General features: G+C 37.9%; 1 protein-coding gene across 2 annotated transcripts in view; it reads left to right on the top strand.

Moving 5' to 3' along the window:
- The window catches only part of LOC117177864 (FH1/FH2 domain-containing protein 3), a 917,724-nt gene that overhangs the window by 874,295 nt on the left and 23,578 nt on the right, over positions 1-19,851 (top strand). For both annotated transcript variants that reach the window (XM_033368897.1, XM_033368896.1), the window contains exons 15-17: positions 6,596-6,738; positions 11,867-12,134; positions 18,118-18,241. In XM_033368897.1, coding sequence (XP_033224788.1) covers positions 6,596-6,738; positions 11,867-12,134; positions 18,118-18,241 — 535 coding nt within the window. The remainder of the gene's footprint in view (positions 1-6,595; positions 6,739-11,866; positions 12,135-18,117; positions 18,242-19,851) is intronic.

Here is a 19,851-nt window from a genome sequence, read left to right as displayed (position 1 = left end):
ATTTTCTTACATAGAGAGAAAGCGTATGCGCGTCTTACTTCTTGCCACACTTCCTTCCATTTCCACTCCTTTCGCCCACAATTACCAAGCTTCCGAGCATACCTTAGTTCCCGTAGCTCATAGAACGTACCAACAAGGTTTAGAGACGGCCAAGCCTACCACACCGCAGAAATGTCTAAAGTGAACCACTGATGCCGTCGAAAACTTGTAATTATCCCGTATTTTCTACAGAACCGACCACAACGGCACCCTCCCTGCCATTGTATCCACACCGACCAAACAAGGAGACCGCATGGTCAGTATTAGTCCAGCAACGTTCGCAAGATGTTCCCGAGTTTCACAACACGAATAGAAACCCTTGAGGGCGTGGAGAGCGAACTGGAGCTCTCGACGGCTTTAGACGTTTCCGAAAAGTGGGATCGCTGTGCAGTAAACCACCAGAAACAGTATCAAAGACAGCACTGCACTGGCCTAACACAAAGGTTCCTATTTTTGCCTTAGCCACTGAGGAAGAACTCGACCTGGAAACAATCTTCTAATAGACACGTACGGCTATTAGTGCCAAGCCGCGCACCACGAAAATAGAAAGTGTCACTCTTCCCATATTATGCTCAATAGGGCCTCCCAATACCGGAAGATCGGGTACGAAATCATCAGAAGCAGAAAAGGATGAAGAGCTGTTTCTTAGAGTGTGGTCTCTACTCGCCGAAGTCTTCATGCGGCAGACGGCACAGTTGGATTTGAAGGTTTGGCCTCTGGATTCTCTTTTAGAGCTACCAGCCTTTGTATAATGTTGGGAGGAACAGTGTTGCAGAACCAGATGAAATGATCCCAGAAGAACAGCCTTGGTTATCTGGCTCGCGATGAACTGTGTCTGATGCTGGCAAGCCGAGATTTTTGTTAGTTGACTAGGAAATTAAGCTTTTATACCTTCAAGGCAGCCTATTATGAGAATCACGAAATGCTGAAGATTCTGGTTCTTGATTGCACGCATGGGGCACGAATTTTGAGCACCAAAGGTGTTAGTGATGCTAGGTCATGTGTAGTGTCGCTTGAATCAAATGGCAGATCAAGCTCATCTGTGGCCACGTGTGGTCCACGTCTGTAATCTATCATGTTCTTCGGGACTCTGGTAACTCTTCCCATGAAGTTTGCTTGAGGTTGATAGGGCGGGGCCGTGGTGTGCGCGATGTTAAATTCCTGGGCGTGTTGATAGAAAATTTTATTCACAAATTCTGTCTCATTATCGTTGAGAAGCACTTGGGACGTTCCCCAGCGATTAATGATATTTTCGCGAAAGGCGACTTCTATTTTCTTACCCGTGTATACGCGTGGTATGCTTATGGTTTCTATCCATTTCATAAATAAATCTTTTATTACTATGATTCCTTGAAATACTAGTTTACTTCGAGGGAGAGGGCCCATGACATCCGCGTCCACGAATATCTACGGTTCTTCTATTACCCGGTGTCCCATTAAGCCTGCGAGGACCTGTTGCTCAACCTTGCACATTTAACAGACTGTGCAGGCCTTTACATAGTTTTTTATGTCCCTGAAACAACCAGGCCAGTAGTATTGAGCAGAAACGCGCACATAGTTTTTTGTGTGCACCCAGGTGGCCGGGTTGTGAATGGTTTTGAGCTTTCGATAATACATATTCTTTTCGCTGTCATCGGGTAATAAATTCCATTTGTGGAGGTCTTCTACAAAATCGGTCGCTAGGGGGTTGGATCGATAGGTGTATAGCTTTCCGTTGGAAAGTTTTTAACAAGGGAATCTTTCGAAAAAATTGGATACGGCAGTGAATTATCGAAAATACCAAGAGGGGCTGAGGTCTCTGATTATAAATATTACTTCGGGAATTTGGGGCTACTGTAATATATAACTGCCGTGAATTTATAACCCTTCAGTTAAAGCATATATTTTTGAATGGATCATATGATCGCGAGGCATTCTTTTTCGGTTGTAGGATATTTTTGTTGTGCATCGGTCAGCGTTCGACTAGCATACGAGATAACGCATTCTTGGCCCTCAACGTTTTGCGTGAAAACGACTCCTAATCCGTTATTGCTAGCGTCCGTTCGCAAAGTACATGGGATCCTAAAATTGGGGCACGTCAAAGCGAGGGCTTCGGATAGAATAGCTTGACTTTGTCAAAAGCAGATTGCTCATCTTCCGCCACAAATCCATCGATACTAACTCGACATTCCGAGAAATCTACGCAGCTTTTTATATTTTTCCTGGCGGGATAATTTAAAATGGGATCTATTTTATCGAAATCCATCTGTGAGCCATTTTACTTTACCGGAAACCCCAAATAGTGCATTTGGCGGCAGCAAAACTCGCTCTTGTCTAGATTGACTTCCAGGCCGGCCAGTGACGAGAGGGATAGGGTTCTTCGCATAATGTGTGGGAGAAGGGCTGGAAGCGGTGAGAGGGATGGGGTGCGTCATTCGTTGTGTCTTAATTACGTAACGGGTAGGATTCTTCATGTGTCGTGCGAGGGAAGTGGTATGAGCGGCTAGAGGAATTAAGGTCGTCAAAGGTTGTGTCTCAATAACGTGACAGGTGGTGTTTGTCACGCAATGTATGGTGTGAAGGATTGGAGCGGCGAGAGGGATGGGGGTCGCTATATATTGTGCCCCAATAACGTTAAGGATGGACTTCTTCACGCGATTTGCAGGGTAGAAGGTTGGAGTGGCAAGAGGGCAACGGGTCTTCATGTGAGGGTTGAACCTACAGAAGGGGTGAGGTTTTTCCCGCGACGTGTGGAGAACAGGGGTAAAAGTTCGAAGGGGTGAAGGTTGGTTCTCTACAGGGATCGGAATCTCTAGAGAGGTGGTGTCGAGATTCATTACATCCATTGGTTTCATTTGCGGTTCAACTATGTTCTTAAGTTACCGTGGCCGATTTATTCGGTATCTTTGGATAGGTATTGTGATCGGCTTTTGTTTCAGAAAATGGGGGAGGGTCAGGGAGGTTTTTCTCGCGAAGGGAATTCATCGAAAGATGCAAGAACAACGTAGCTCGAAAAAAGGTGTAGCAGGATTCCGAGAGAACCTGCTAACTGTCAGGTGCGTCTGCAAAGACGTAGTATCCCATCTGCGGTTACACGTTTTACGTGGTCAAGGGGGACGCAGACTTATGAATATCCAGTATCTTTATAATCCAGTTGTTCTAAGTACAGTTTACATTGTTACAAATAGCAGACATCAACTTCTAAAAATGAACAGGAACCAACAGATGATTGGCAAAGAAGCGTTATTTTACAAAGTCGCGGAGCAGGCGGCCGAGACCCTTGGCCTGAATTTTAACATCAGAAGTGAGGAACTGTACATCTATATTCTACTTTTATAAAAACTGAAGTAAAAACGCAGACGTTGAAAAGTTTTGCCAACAGCTACTTGACAAAAAAGTGGACGGAAACTTTTACAGAAATGTAGAAGAACAATCCTCGCCAGAAGAGAAAAGTTGTGCTTTTCTTAAATCATCATAGCTTAATTCAGTTACAGAGGGTTTCATTTTCGCGTGCCAATACGGTATAATTTCCACCTTGGTATACCGCAACCGCATTTTATTTGAAGAAATTTAGAGCGATAGATGTAGAGCGCATAATGTACACGCTGAGTACCAAACCCATCCTATCTGGGTGTCCTACCTACGCGGGAACTACGTATCTCCACGAACATAATGCGGCCTTAAGAGTGCTTAATGAATATCTTTGTCCAAAAGGAGAAGTGCTAAATTTTCTGGAAATACAATTTTTGGACAGCCCTCTCTATTACACACTTGCGGTCTGAGATTGTTCACCAAGACTTGGAGAAACGAACTATATTCTTGATCGAATTCTCGGCCCCGGCTGACTACAATATTACTTCTAAGGAAAAGGATAAGAAAGGTGTCATCCTTGGATCGCTTCATGTTCTTAAGACACACGACGGTTTTTTTTGCATGTGCGCTGATCATTTAACCCTTTTTCAAATAAAAAAAATATTTTTTGTAATAACATAACTAACATTAAATAATATTATACTATGAGCAACTTCCACGTATGAAAATGACACTATGAAACTGATTTGGCAGAAAGTGAAATCGATTAGTATAATAATAACTTACACTAAAGTTTAGTCGAAATTTTAAAAGTACGTGAAGTAAGACTATTGGCCTAATTTTTAATTTATATGTTATGCCTTTAACTTTAAATTTGAAAAATATTTAAAAATTAGGGCGCATGAGTTCTATCCGAATTAGATATATCTTATGATGAGTAATGTTATCTCTAGAATTAATTTGAAAAGTATGTATGCACATAATCTCTCCCTTTTACGGATTTGAGGGCCTCCGCTCCGTCTACATATATTTACAATTCCATCCTTAATCTAACTTAACTACTACTCATATTCTAATATTTCGCATTTCGTAATATAAACAAGAATAATATGAATTCTAAAAATAAGCGATCTTCCAGGGCTTCCGTTTCCTTTTAACATAAAAATGCATTTTCTAGGATATTGAAATCGACTTTTGCTTTTTCCTGTCTCTTTTCGGGATTACCCATTTGGCTCTGCCCTACTCCCTTGCTTTCACTTACTTCTTTCAATTTCCTTATCCACATCACTCCCTGTCCATTACTTTCCAAAATTTATCTTACACACTCATCCACACTCAACTGTCCATCTATTGCAAACCCTCCTCATTTTCCTCCAACCGTCATTAAACCTTCTCTTTCCTATACCCCATCCTTGACCCATCACTTTACTCGCATATTCAATTCTTTCCTTATCTGCAGCTCCTTTCCCCCTTCTGCCTCAAACCAAAAACCTAAGTAACAGAACTCCTCCACAATTTCCACTTTTTGTTCGTTTATTTTTAAGTCTACCTGCAGCATCCCAGTTGGGACAAAAAATAAGGGTGTCCTAGAGACGTCTTTGTTAACATGTCTTTCGGTCATCGTATGGATGCTCTTAAAACGTTTAATGTCAGTATAAAAAATGTACCGAGTACTTCCATGTCTTTAAGATGTCCTTAGGTCATCTTTAGGACATTGAACGTCTTGAAGACGTTGATTGGCCTGACATAGGACGTCCTAGGAACGTCCCAAGGACGATCTTGGGATTTTCATAGTTTTGTATCCACTAGGATATTAAATAGTAATGGACTGAACGAGCACCCTTACCTTAGACCTCTTTCTGTCCAGAAAACCTGCCCTATTTTCTTTCCTATCTTCACCCTAATGCTGGTTTTAATAAAAATTCCTTTTATCCTGTCCGCCAACTTTTCCTCTACACATCTCTCTTCCATTGCCTGATATAGGTCTCCATAGATTTTTCAATAAATGTGCACTATGATGACCGAATTTTAGTTAAGCTAATCCTTCTCTTCCATTTTCCAAAATTCAACTTTAATTTTTAAAAGTATACTTACAAAATAAGACTAGGCTTCATTAAAAAAATTATATTTTATGCTTGTCTTCAGAAAGTCATAACACTTAAACCATACTCAAGACACAATTTCCATTTCTTAAGATATGCAAATTATTTTCTTTTACATATCTTTAGTTTCTAACCGAACTGGTTATAGCCATTTTGATGCAAGACTTAGAAGTGAATCAATTTCACTCGTTTGCTAAGAGAAGACATTACAAAATTACTATTTTTAATTAACAATATTTAGCTTCATAGACTTAACGTCAAGCTAGAAATTGTAAAATTGTTGCTTATTCATCTACACTCTGAATTGTAAAAGCTTCAGGTATTTGGTAAAATTTCTGAGATTTCGCGTTAACTACTTCAAAGTATCGTAAGTATTATATATGACATGCATTTTTTAGTCAATTATATTAAAGAAACGATATCATTAGACCGCGAACTAATAAAATTGGTATTCAAGCGTTGTGTTCACGTGTACTTGTTGAGATTCAAGTGGCTTCTTGCTGAATACTGAATTTCTGTGTATTGAAGTCATGTCATCTTATAACGAACTAATGCCTTCTATATCATGAAGATTGAATCTGTAATTCTTTCACATATTCCTAAATTTACTAACATTATTCCTACAGAAGATATAAACGCTACCTTGAATTTCACTTCTGTTTGATTCTCAGTTGTATTTCACGATTTTACTCACCGTACTGATCATTCTAATACTCATATTGACTTCATGATTATCAAAGATATTAATAAGGATTTCCTACGCAGAATATTTTATCCCTTTTCTCTTCAACCTCGACTTAATTAAAGTCAATATATATTTTCCTATTATATAAATTTAAATGAAACCTAAAGACTAGTGTAGAATCTCTGCAAAATTAATCACATCTGAAATAAAAAACCCGATAAAGGAAAATGATAGTGGGCACCTACTTACAAATAGGACAAAAAGCAGAATAATTCTAGCTAAGTTTCGTACGTACAGAAATTTGTTTCGAATTAAATTACAGGTACGTTTGATCAATAGAATAATAAAGAGATTGCAAATATAGACAAGAAAGAGGACATATTGCACTTTCTCGGACATTTACAGGGACATGAGTCTCTCTCTGTTTGTTATTATATAAAATAAATATGTATTTCGAAGTTTCCTCTATTTATTACAGATCGGGCCAGTAACCAGAGCTTCAAGGATAGATTTTGGTGAATTGGCTTCAAATATTTGCAAATTAGAAGGCGAATGCAAATCATCTTGGGATCATTTGAAACTGATTGCCAAGCATGATGGATCCACGATGATGAAAGTCAAGTAGGTATTTTCCTTAAGAGAATAATACATTTTTTTATCATAACCTAACTGCTTTTTTTTACTAATTTTCTTGTTTCATCATAATCTATTTTATTGTTTTATTTATTTAAGATCAAAAGTAGATGATAACACCTCTAAAGTCAAGATTCTAATTGCAATCGTTTTTCCTTCATTTTGATTAATTGGGTAACTGAATCTTGTACAAACATGTATGTATTTATTAATTCTATTAGGCCACTGTCATATAAAAGTGAGGCTCGTGTGAGCAACCATAAGCGAAGTAAAATAATGGAAACTGAAGCAGCTGAAGATAATTGTGTCAAGAATTAGATGTCTACAGAAAAGTCTCAAAATAATATGAGTCAAGATGATATTTCAAATAAAGAACGTTATTTTTATCAATAGTCGCGGTCTTTTAGTATCCCTGGAGCTGCGTGCCCTACATGGCTAAAAATGGAAGGTGTGTTTGGCCATATAAATGTGGAAACAGACTTTATTGCAGGGTCGACTAAAGGATACTAGGTAGTCTAATAAGTACTTGAAAATTCTAAGAGATGGCATTAGTATTCACTAATGTGAACCATTTTCGTCGAGCTTGATCCTTCAAATGACGCCTGTCAAAACTTCAGCTATTTATGTTTACGCATTTACAATTTACAGCACTGAGAAGCGACAAACTTCCGAGTTTTTTTTTAATATGGAAAAATCTAAGTTTCGAGTTTTGATCAAATACTACTATCTTCGCAAGAAAACGATATCCGAGACGAAGGCTAAGCTGGATAAGTATTACCCGGACTCTGCACTATCGATTGGAACGATTCATTAGTGGTTTACCGAGTTTCGTTGTGGCCGTACGAGCACAGTTAATGCTGAACGATCTGGGCGCCCAAAAGAGGTCACTACACCAGAAAATGTCGAAAAAATCCATGATATGATGTTGAATGATCCCAAAGTGAAATTGAGAGAGGTAGCTAATGCTGTAGGCATATCATTGGAACGTGTGGGCAATATCGTGCATTCAGTTTTGGGCATGAAGAAGCTCTGCGCGCGATGGGTTCTGCGTTTGCTCACAGTGGACCAAAAACGAATTCGTGTGACAACTTCCCAGAAGAATTTGGCATTATTTTCGCGTAAGTCGACCGAGTTTTTGCGCCGATTCATAACCATGAATGAAACCTGGATCCACTACTACACTCCTGAGTCAAGGCAACAGGCAAAACAGTGGGTTCCACCGGGCCAAAGTGCTCCGAAGCGTCCAAAAACGCAACAATGGGTCGGAAAGGTTATGGCCTCCGTATTTTGGATGCACATGGCATACTATTCGTGGACTATCTTGAAAAAGGTAAAACCATGACCGGAGCATACTATTCATCATTATTGGACCGATTGAAAGTTGAAATCGCCGAAAAACGACTGCACTTGAAGAAGAAAAAACCGCTTTATCATCACGACAATGCGCCTGTTCATTCATGCTTAGTTGAACAAGCAAAATTGCATGAAATCGGCTTTGAATCGGTTCCTCAGCAAAAGGAGAGTATGTTGAAAAAGAAAACCGACTTTGGCCTAAAAAACGTCTCCGTGTTTCATTTTTCAGGGACTTATCAGATTGCCCAGTATAAGGTTAGAGTTTCAAATTTAAAAAATCTGCCCGCTTCGGGGGCACATTCTCATCGCGCGCTGCGTTTGCGGCTCACATATAGCCCACATATAGCTCCTTTGGCTTTAACAAACACATTGTTATTACATGTTTCGTGCTTCTCATTCGATTTTGTCCACAATGTGAACTTTGCTAAATTACATATTTTCAACACTGTTATATAAAATGTACGTATAATATGATTATTTCTTACTTCGGTCTGGAACTGCTTATTTACATATTCCAAATCGGCTTCCCTGAAAATTGTGTCACTTCAATAAATTTATATTTTTGCATTTCTTAATATGCATTGGTGTCGAAACAGCCATATTTTCATTGTCTTGTTTTTTTTTAATTTAAAAAAAGTTCGCATCCTATAAAAAAAACTATTTTGTTATTAAACCTTTTATTGAAAATACTTTGTTTTTCTATAAATTGATTTTTCCTATTTGCAATGTTATTCTTATGCTTTAAGCTAAAACTATGCATCATAGCGTAAAGTAATTCTAATTAACTTTGTAGATATAATTAGGGCGAGAAATTTTGCTAAATAAAGTGACATTGTAGCTTGTGTCCGTTTTTCAAAAAGTTAATTTTTGTATTATTTTTTTATAACAAGACTTAGCAACCAATTTGTAGATCTTTAGTGGTTGAACAACTTTTGTTCTTCCATTTTCTTTTCGTCTCTTGCGTGCTTTCTCTAAAAATTTAATTTTTCTATTTTTAAGGTTATTTTTCACTATTAAAATAAACTACCAAAATTTAATATTGATTTTTACGAATAAACAAAAAACTTAGGGAGCTTCAGGTTTACTTTTCCCGCTGCACTCATTGAGTACATTCATAAATTTTTGTTTCAATATAATTATTTATTCAACGCAAGTTTTAAAAAATGTTTAAACTCGATATGTATCATATTTAACGCAGATAGACTTAGAAAACATTAATAATTGATTCTTAATATTTTAATTGTTCTACAGTGTAAATAAATGCCTAATTCAAACCTTTTCCGGAAAAGCCGCTTATTTGAAGCGAATTCATAGATATATATTCCATACATGGCACCAGTATAATATGTGTCATAATTAGATTATTGATAACAATAATGGTTTATTGTTGTTTTATTTGATAAAAAATGATTAAATATACGTGTAATACATGATAAATAATTTTTTCAACAAAACGCCTAGATCAAGAACTTCTATTCAAAAATCTTCCAAACTACCACGTCCACGTCAAGAACTAAATTAAACTTTTGCCATTTTGAGGATAACTAACTAGGAGCATCAGTCTCTGAATAAAAGGGCGGTGGAAGGGAGGGAAAAGGAAGATAAATCTTTTATTAGTTACGAAACCGATACGAAATTAAAAGGAAGTTTTGTTTTGATGTATTGTTGGTAAACCATTTTTAAACCAGATATCCAATTTACTTATTTCAACCAAAGAAATATTTTTTATTTGGCATACTAAATGATAGTAGCATCTTCGAAGCAGTGATTTTCAATCTCAATAAATTAATATTTTGACTGTTAATGACAAATTTTAAAAAATTTAAAATTATTAATAAAATTGTTTTTTAATTACTGGCTCTTTCTTACTGAAATATTGATTTTTATAATAAATATTGTAGTTTTTTTCCTATATCTATAAAATTGTACTGTTTATCTCCTATAATAGAAAGTATTTTATACGTATATTGAATCTTTTTTCATCAAATAAATCAACAATAAACCTGATAATTTATTTTTTTTAAACTGTCAAATACGTTCACAATTGCGATCTGTAGACTATTTGCAAGTGTAAATTCTCGAATCAGCCCACTGTGCAGCGGGAAAAGGAAGACCGGAAGCTTATATTTTTATTCGGGACAATGACTGAGTCTGTCCGGCACTTGGCGATTTTACTAGGCGGTGTTAGGATAACACAATCACTGAAGCACTTCACTTCGATATCATTACCTGTTTAATATTTGCCAATTTCGGACTCAAACTTTACATTGAGGAACCCGTGTTCCCAAAAGTAGCACGAGATTTGTTGGCTCACTGGAGGCCAGTTTATTTAATTTTCGATTATGATTTGCGTAATTTGCACGACGTAATAGATTAATAGTGGGTGAAAGACCCCACCAATTTGATTGGAACTAGAAGTTCCAATTAAATACAGACAACGAAACACTTAATTTAAAAGGAAATAGGCCATGACCTTGTCCGAGGTCAGCAACTAAAAAATTTCAACGGCGTGTGCCTACTATTTCAGCACAAGTCATTGAACTGTGATGAATTATTAATTTAAACTAAACACAGAAAGTTACTGGGCCTAGCTGGCAACTTCGTCGATCCTCGCATGGTTCATCTCATTTTTTATTTTTTAGGTTTCAATCAATCAATTAGTAATTCGATCCAATTATCCAGTCTTTTCTGACTTATTTTGCGACTACTTAACTCGCATGTGCTGGGAAACCTCCTCTTCATGATTGACTTTTCTCTGACTTCGCACATTCTCGGCATTCTACTTCCCCGACCTATCTTTTAATTTTCGAGACTTCTTCATACATGTATATTTAGTTGACCATAATAATTTATCTTAATGTCTCTAAATGTGATAAATCTTTATTAATCCAAAAATTCAGATTCCACCGGACTTACCGAAAATACGTTCGATTAGCAAGACTTTCTGTACCAAACGCATATTGTTCAAACATGCCCAGCTTTCAGTTTTATTGTGGAAATTTTCAATTGCAAAGTTTGAATGCCAATGTATATAGCATATAATGGCATAGCGCAATAGATAATCTCGTACAAGAAAAATTTTTTTAATTAAAAAAACATTCTCTTCGAAATCTGAAGAAAAGTTTTCTTATTATTTTATTTCGGTCTTACGGTACAATTTAAAACAAACAAAAAACGATTATAGTTGTTGAAAAATCGTTAAATTTTCAACGTTTTGGTTCTCACTGAGGGCCTTCGTCAGGAAAAAATTCCTCCTCTGTCAATTCAATACGTAGTCAAAAGCTACATGGAATTGTAAAAAAAAACTATCGAACTGTTAATGTTCAATTAACCTCTCTGATAGAGGTTCCAAATTTCGAAAATGACTCATATGTTTTTTAACAACTTTTAAATCATTGAACATTCACTGTTTGAAAGTTTTTTTAACAGTCAAATGTAACTTTTGACTGCGTATTGAATTGATACAGAAGGAATTTTTTCCTGATGAAGGCCCGCAATGAGACCCGAAACGTTGAAAATATAACCATTTTTTAAGAAATACAATTGTTTTTTGTTTGTTTTGAATTAAACCGTAAGGCCGAAATAAGGTAATATGGAAACTTTTCTTAAAATTTCGAAATCATATCAATGGTCGGAAAAAGAGGAGAAACAACTGAAGCCTTACTCTGAAAAGTTCATTTAGATCTTTCATAAAAATTCTCTCACTTTTAACATTTATAGATGTTTTTAAATCATATCTTTCTTTCTTCTACTCTGATTTCAGGATGTCCGACTTTCTAGCGGACTGTGCAGAGAGAATAATCGTTCTGGGTGTTGTACATCGACGTATAATGAATCGCTTTCATAAGTTCGTTCTTTGGCTGGGTGAACCGTTACTTCGAGTGCAGGATACTAAACCGAATGAGCTTTGCAAACTCATTTCAGAGTTTTCTCTCGAATACAGAACCACAAGAGAGCGAGTGATACAACAGCTTGAAAAAAAAGCCAATCACAGAGAGCGAAACAAGACACGTGGAAAGATGATCACCCAGGTAAGAAACAATGGAAGAATCGTAAAATTTACTTCTTTGAACACCCGAATCAAAAGTGAGGACTTCCGTGCCTCTACATAATAAGACAATTGCTTGTATTCTGCAGAAAGTGAGAGAATAATAATGGTGCATGCGCACTTTTAAACATGAGATAGGATAAATCTTATCAAAAGTTTAGATAAGTAAATAATTGTAAAATCATACTTATTTCAAAAAAATCATCCTTTCCTGTGGCGTAGCTTGGCTTAGAGCTGCCAAGGTTAAAGTAAATTAATTTATATAAGGAACAATTTTTAAGCGCCAGCTTGTTGTATTCTCAAATAGCAAGGAAAACTTTGTATGCAAATTAACAAAAAACTCTTCAGACAGACCAGGCTAGCAGCGCGGACACAACATTAACTACGCTAAGCATTTCACAAGGTTCCAAAAAAATATTTATTAAATAAAACTCGTAGTTCAGTTCTCAAGACATTTTGAACGTCAATCTATTTAAAGGTTAATCAGAAACCTGACTTTTTGTCAAATTTAAATCTAAAATTGTATTTAAAAATGGTAAGTCGACCTCAGGATACAAATTTCTATCTTGAAGACTACGGGTTAGTTTTTTATTTATATTTAGAATTAAACCGTCACCGTCACCTTCGTTCGTACGGGGGGTCTGAACTCTTTTTTTGAATTGACGATACATTTTAGTTCCTATTTCAATTTCATTGTTTATTTATAAAATGATTCAATTTTTTCTTCAAATTAAATCTAAAACTTAAGTTTCAAAAGGAGGGAATCAATTTTTTTAAATTTTATTAAAATGTTTCAATACTTTTAGTAGAAAAGTTTAAACTCTATTAGGAGTTGTAGAATTTGAAAATTGTCCATTCAAATTTTTTACGTTTTGATAATGTTATTCAATAAATAATAAAATATGCAACATTTTCAACAAAAAATACTTTTATTTTTTGTCATTATTAAAAACTTACAATAAAATTTAGCAATTCCTGAAATGTTAAACATTTCAAGCATTATATTAACATTATTTTCCTACTTTCCTACGATTGTTTGATTGATTCCTACGATTGTGCCAATCGTGTACATCCTCCACTTCCAGGAACGTTCGAACGCTAAACGCTCAACAATAATAACAGTTATAGCATTTGGTTAATGACTGAATCGGTTGACCTTATCAAAATTTCTAGCCACCAAGAAGTGAGTGTGTTATTTATACCCAAACCTTAACCATTGCTGAAAGTAGACGATATAATGTTTGGCACAATATAGCTTCATACTGGTCTGATGTTAGTGTTTTTCTCCCCTCAAAATGTCAGTATGCAGGATATCCAAAATTTTGACTGCTTTGCATTCAGACGTTGTAGTAAGCAGACGATTTTTTATACTTGGCATTTTACCGCACTTGGTATCCGATTTCATTTTAGCGTTGCAAATAATTGAAAATATTGAGCAGTTGAAGTTCTAACATTGCAAGAAGCGAACAATTTATGTGATTGATATGATCGCTCGGAAAATGTGCGTTGATCAGGTGAGCCAAAGTATCCCCGTCTGGCCGCCTCTGCTGCTTTCTCGATATCAGTGCAGAAGTTGGTGTAGCTTTCATGCTTTGCCTTACGTATTGCACTCCTATACTCATCCCTCATCGATGTAAATGATGTCCATAGTTCCTTCCGTTAAAATCTCGGCCGCCATCTCCAGGATATCCACGTCTTTAATTGACCTGGGTACTCTTGACAGTGCAATTCTTAATTCTGTGGAAAACTGACCCCTTTCCGTTCTTCTTGGATTTCTGACCCATTTAGGGCCGATAGGTACAGCGGATTCCAACACGAACTCTATCAGTGAGTGATCTGAGAGAGTGGGTTCATCTGAGACTCTCTAATTCTTTATGTTATCTGTAAAACTACTGGTACAGAGAGTGACGTCAATAACTACCTCCCTGACCCAATTACGAAACGCCTGTGTATATAAGAATATCTAAGTCAGTGGTAATTAGGTATTCCAATAGGTCATTACCTCTTGAGTTGATGTCCGTGCTACCCCACAAACTATGGTGGGAGTTAGCATCGCACCCCAGCAAAAGAGGAAGACCCCTTACCTTGCAGTATTCATGCGGTGTTGGTATCGCTGTCATATGCAAAGTAAGCCGATCCCATCACTAGCCTTCCTATTCCTTTAAGATCCGTGAATATCACCATCAGGTCTCTGGAACATAGCTCAAGCAGCGGGATTACGTTGACTCCCTTCGCCAGTATGCAAGCCTTTGGATTGGCCGCCTTGGGGTCCCTGTAACAAAAACGGCCCTCCCCCAAGTTAATCTTTGTAATGGTTAGACCGGGAGCAGTCATTTAGATCTGATCCCGATCTTCTTTTCCACCGACAGGCTCCTTCTGCCCTGGCTGGCAACTTTAAAGTTGACCTGTCTAAATAGGTAGAAGGACCTGTTTTTTAGGGCCGCAAGGGTCCTCACCTGTGACTCAGGAATTTGCGCAGCTAGGAGATGTTTGATTTCTCAAGCTGTGTTCTCTTCCTGAGGCCTTCAGTGCCTAACGATCCGCCAGGACGCTGTCTTAAGTGACGGCTTAAATCACTCCAGCCGATGGAGAACCACATGCGGGTCTATCATTTGCCACAAATACAAAGACCTCTCCGCTGCGGAAATGGGCCGTCAATTTTGGCCATTGATCTGGGGACACATTCTCGAGTGACCTCCAGGTAGCCTCCCTGAAGAGCTCGAACAGTCAGGGGGTCAGTCCTCTGAGCGGCCATCAGTCCAACCACCGACGACTCCCTATTCGTCGGCTGCTAGACCGCCTTCTGCCTCTTCACAGGATAAGCCGCCCCCACCTCCGGCGTGATGCCCTCTGAGCCCCTCCCTCGCTTTTGAGCCTCAGTGCTGGTTATCGGCGTTATGGTCGCCGATGTGTCAGGTTCTGAAGCTACTCCATTAGCCCACTGCGCTTGCCTCCTCAGTCTCCTTTCCAGGGAACTGCTGATGCGTTTCTTCTTATGTGGAGACTGATTGACTACTCTCGTTTTCATAACCTCACTCAGAGGGGCCGTCACATCCTAAGCTCCCGAAAGAGCTAGGGGCACAGCCGACGCCTGCGTAAGGCTTGCCGGAGAGACAGGTTGGTATGAAAGAGTTATGCAAGACCCGTTAAGACCCAGCCCCTTTTCCCCCTTTTCCCCCTCCGCCAACTCCCTTTCTCCTTCTTGGTTTGGAATTTTTGCGTGATCTATTTTGGTTCTCACGAGTAGATAGGAAAATAAAAGGTCCGCCCCTGCAGAGCCTCGCATGCATTACTAATTACTAATTACTCGGTGAGGTCGTCCAGTATCTCCGAGAAGCCATTAGGACATCTTCGTAACCCCTAGGTGCCAAAGTGCAATGGGCAAGATCACTCTACACCCATGGCTTAGGGGGGTGGTCACATTGAGCGAGATACTCAATGAATACCCTTTCGCAGGCCACTACGAGGTTTGTTCAAAAAGTAAGGTGACTTTTCAATTATTGCGGGCTACGTACATTCAAGTTTTAAATTTTTGTTTTGTTGTGTTGGTACACTCGCCACGACCATATGTTCACAGTTTTGACTATATAGCTCGTGTTGTTTTTCTGGCAGCTGCGTAAAAGGTTAGAAGGGTTTGGTGTGCTCAGCAATTTTCTTCTTTCGAAAAAAATGGAGCAAAAAGTTTGCATTAAATTTTGTGTGAAAAATGGAATCAAGTGCTCTAAAACTCTTGAAATGTTGACAGTTGCATACTGTGAGTCTACTCTGAGTAAGAAAAATGTGTATAAGTGATAAAAGCTGTTCCAAGAAGGCCGAGAGGATGTCGAAGACGAACCTCGCCCTGGACGTCCCAGCACGTCAACAACAGATGAAAACGCTTAAGCAGTGGAAGAAATGGTGTTGAAAAATCGCCGAATTACCATCAGAGAACTTGCTGAAGATGTTGGCATATCGGTTGGCTCATGCCATGCTATCTTTTCGGATTTTTTGGGCATGAGACGTGTGTCAGCGAAATTTGTCGAAACTAAAGCCCAATCGTCTCAATGGAAGAATCCTGAGTCTCGAAGACCGAAAAAAGCACGTCAAGTTCGGTCAAATGTGAAGGTTTTGCTCACTGTCTTCTTTGATTACCGTGACGTAGTGCATCAGGAATTCTTATCACAAGGTCATACGGCCGTTTGCGAGAAGCGATACGCAAAAAACATCCGGAACTTTGCAAAAACAATTCGTCGCTTTTGCATCACGATAATGCACCTGCTCATTCATCGTTGCTTGTGAAAGATTTTCTGTCTAAAAACAGCATCACAGTCATGCCTCAGCCTCCATATTCACCGGATTTGGCCCCCAGTGACTTTTTTTTCCCAAAACTGAAGAGACCCATGAAAGGACATCGATTTTCAACGATTGAAGAGATAAAAACTGCATCGCTGAAAGACCTCAAAGCTATACCACAAAATGATTATCAGAAGTGCTTCGATGATTGGAAAAAGCGTTGGCACAAGTGTATTATATCTGAGGGGGATAACTTTGAAGGGGACAATATAAATATTGAGGAATAAATGAATACTTTTTAAGAAAACCATAAAGTCACCTTATTTTTTCAACACACCTCGTATACCAACGGGGAGCTGTTTCTTGGTCGCAGTGCGGGCCGCAGGTCATTCCCGTGCCGATTCCAGAAACTGAAGATCGGTCCAGGAGAGGCCTCGACCCAGGGATCCAGAAGGCGCCTGTTATCTAGGCTGTTTCGCCCATCTGTCATACTACAATCAAGCATACCAGGAGAACCCATTTATAGGGATCCTTCTCAAAACACCCAGAAGGGCCCGTTTATAGGGGTGCTTTCATCCATATCCATTCGCATGCAGGTGGAGGTCCGTTTGACCTCTATGTCCCACAAGCTTAAGCCTCCCCACAAACTACAAGATCTTACAGCTCCTAGGGGAGGCAATGCTGCCATAAAATTTAGCAATATCGATGCTCTCAAACTGTGAAGGTTGCAGTCAATTCCACATATTCAGCCCATGGCTGAACATTTTGAAAATTTCGTTATTTTCAAAAATTTTTCTTTGACTGAACAATTCGTAGATTTAAAGTTGAATTATTTTCAATTTGAATAGTTAAAACATCCTTGAAAAGCCTTAAAATTTAATTTCCAAATCTTATACAAATCTAGAGGTTGTTTCAAATTCTAAAAATCTAAATATTTTAATAAGTAATAAATGGTTAGAGATAAACGTTTTTTATCAAAAATTTTCAACTGGAAACGCTTTTGATTTTTAATTTTTCAAGTTTTCAAGTCTGCATTTAAAATATTATAAAATTAAAAATGTCAGCTTAAAAATAAAAAAATAAAATGGACAATTTTCAAATTACATGATTTTCGAATTACGCATTATGTAATGAATGGTATTACAACTGAAAAAGGTAACAATACAAATCGTTATTTTTTGAGTTGTCATCAAAATCGAATTTGTCTAAAAACTTATAGGTCTCTTTCAAAGATAAACGCTTCTTCCTGTTTTTCTTCAAAATTTTCGTAATGCCTCGTTACACCTGGTTGCGCAACGCATAATTTACTTTACTGACCTAGCAGCGTCACTCTCAGCTCCTTGGACCACCTTGTCTTTTATAACGGGAACTGTTCTTCAGGAATTGCAGTGTGTATTTGGCTATAAACCGCGATATGGGACTGAAAATTAGACTAAAAAGTGTAAGAAGGCGCTAAATAATTTCCTCAGATGATTGTTGCTAAAAATGCGAATGGTTCACGTGCGCCCAGGCAATTGATACTCGTGCGATTGCAGAATTTTCCTGCATGCTGTTCCTTGTTTGCACCTCATGCTGCAAGTTTCACACTCGGCGGCATTCGGCTATTTTGAGCACTTGTATAACAAATAGCTACTTTCTGTCGTATGCTGACTTTTTTATATACGGTATGCAATATTGGTATTTTTTTATTGAAGGTTGGAAAAATAAGGACAAAAGAGGATAGAGCTGATGCAGAACTCAGACAATTACTGGGAAGCGATATTTCAGACATCGAGTGTCTGCATGGTACACCACCTTGGAGAAGACAAAGGAGAGATGGTAATTTTCTTTATATATATATAAAGGGTGATTCATTTTATAAGGTAAAACAAATATTTCGTCAAATCCAAGCAGACACATGTTCTCTTGGTTACTTTTGGTGTCTAAATAAGCTGCTTGAAAGAAAAAGCCGATCATATACTATTTAGAGGTCCCCTATGCAATATGCTTAAAAATATAGTTAAAAATATCTAATATTTAGGAAACTTTACGATTATCTATCTTTTTTCATAAATGTTTGCACACAGGACTTTTATTTATAACCGTTTTTGAACTTTTAATAGTTAAAATATCTAATATTTAGTGGATTTTATGATTGTCTATCTTCTTTTCATGAATGCGTGAATACAGAAAATTTGTTCATTATGTCTATACTAAGAATGTGGAAACAATATGCATTTTTACTAATTAGTCGAATCTATTATTCTGCCTTATCTTCATCACATTCACGAACTTTTTTCCATCGCTGCCACAATCATTAATTGATTTCACCGACAAATATTAATGGAAGGCGCGATGGTTGAACCCGCAAGAGAAATTATTCGGAAAAGCTAAAAGCCAAAAATATTATGAGCGTAAACTAGGTAGAGAGCGAAGAGCAGAAATTAAAGTTAATATGAAAAAGAAGGTCCCTAGGCTGATAGGATTGAAACAGTATTCTCGATTTCGCCGTGGAACGACGCATCAAGCCTTTATTACATACCATATATACGATATATATCGTATCACTGATGTATCTGCTAATTAGTAGTCAGAACCTTAGGCACCTATGCATATGTCGCAGCACCCTATGGTACTCAGGGTACGCTCGACATCAACCAAAACTTAAGGTACATGAACTGCTGATTAGTTAACGTTATTTATGACGGAAATAAGCAAATCCGATAGGAGTTAAAAAAAGAGAAGAGAATTGCATTCTTTGCACCTCTTGCTAGGATGTTTTTTTAGCTGAAGCAGAAAATTCGAAAACGAACATGGTTCATCTCTCGAAGTAAAGGAGAACTAATTGAGGCCTCGAAGGCGCAACAGAAACTATGTTTAAGAATATGAAGTTCCGCTATATGCGGCACTTCTCATTCTCGATACTCACTCGATTTCCTCAGGAGCGTTTTACAGAATGATATTAAGGATAATGCCGTTTAAGTGATCCAGATAGTAATAACGCACTCTTAGTTGCGCATTGTACTTTTGTTTGTCAGTCGCTCCGGCACGAGCTGGAAAAATAGATGTTATGCGCCTTAGATTCTCGGGGTGTGTATGTCACGCTCTAAGGTTTTAATCGTGAATTTTTTAGCACAAAATGTGGCTAAGGTATAATAATGTGGAAATGACGCAATATTCACATGCCAAAATAAAAACATTCAAGATTCAATAATCCGCGACAATCTTGACGACGTGAAAAGTAGAGTATTCATGTTGATAACCTTTTTCGTCCCGATATAAATGGATCTGAGCTCGACATTTGTCCATAAATGAAAATGAATGGAGTACTACAAGGAAGACAAACATGTACGTTGCAAATACTTTGTTCCCCGCCGACATTTCGGAAGATTAAATCTTGCGAAAAAAACGTTTCTATCTGATTAGGAGAGTATTGTTTATAGATACTA

Source organism: Belonocnema kinseyi, chromosome 8 (assembly GCF_010883055.1).
Source record: "Belonocnema kinseyi isolate 2016_QV_RU_SX_M_011 chromosome 8, B_treatae_v1, whole genome shotgun sequence".
NCBI lineage: Eukaryota > Metazoa > Arthropoda > Insecta > Hymenoptera > Cynipidae > Belonocnema > Belonocnema kinseyi.
Note: the sequence above shows the minus strand (reverse complement) of the source record. Positions and strands in the feature narration are given on the sequence as shown.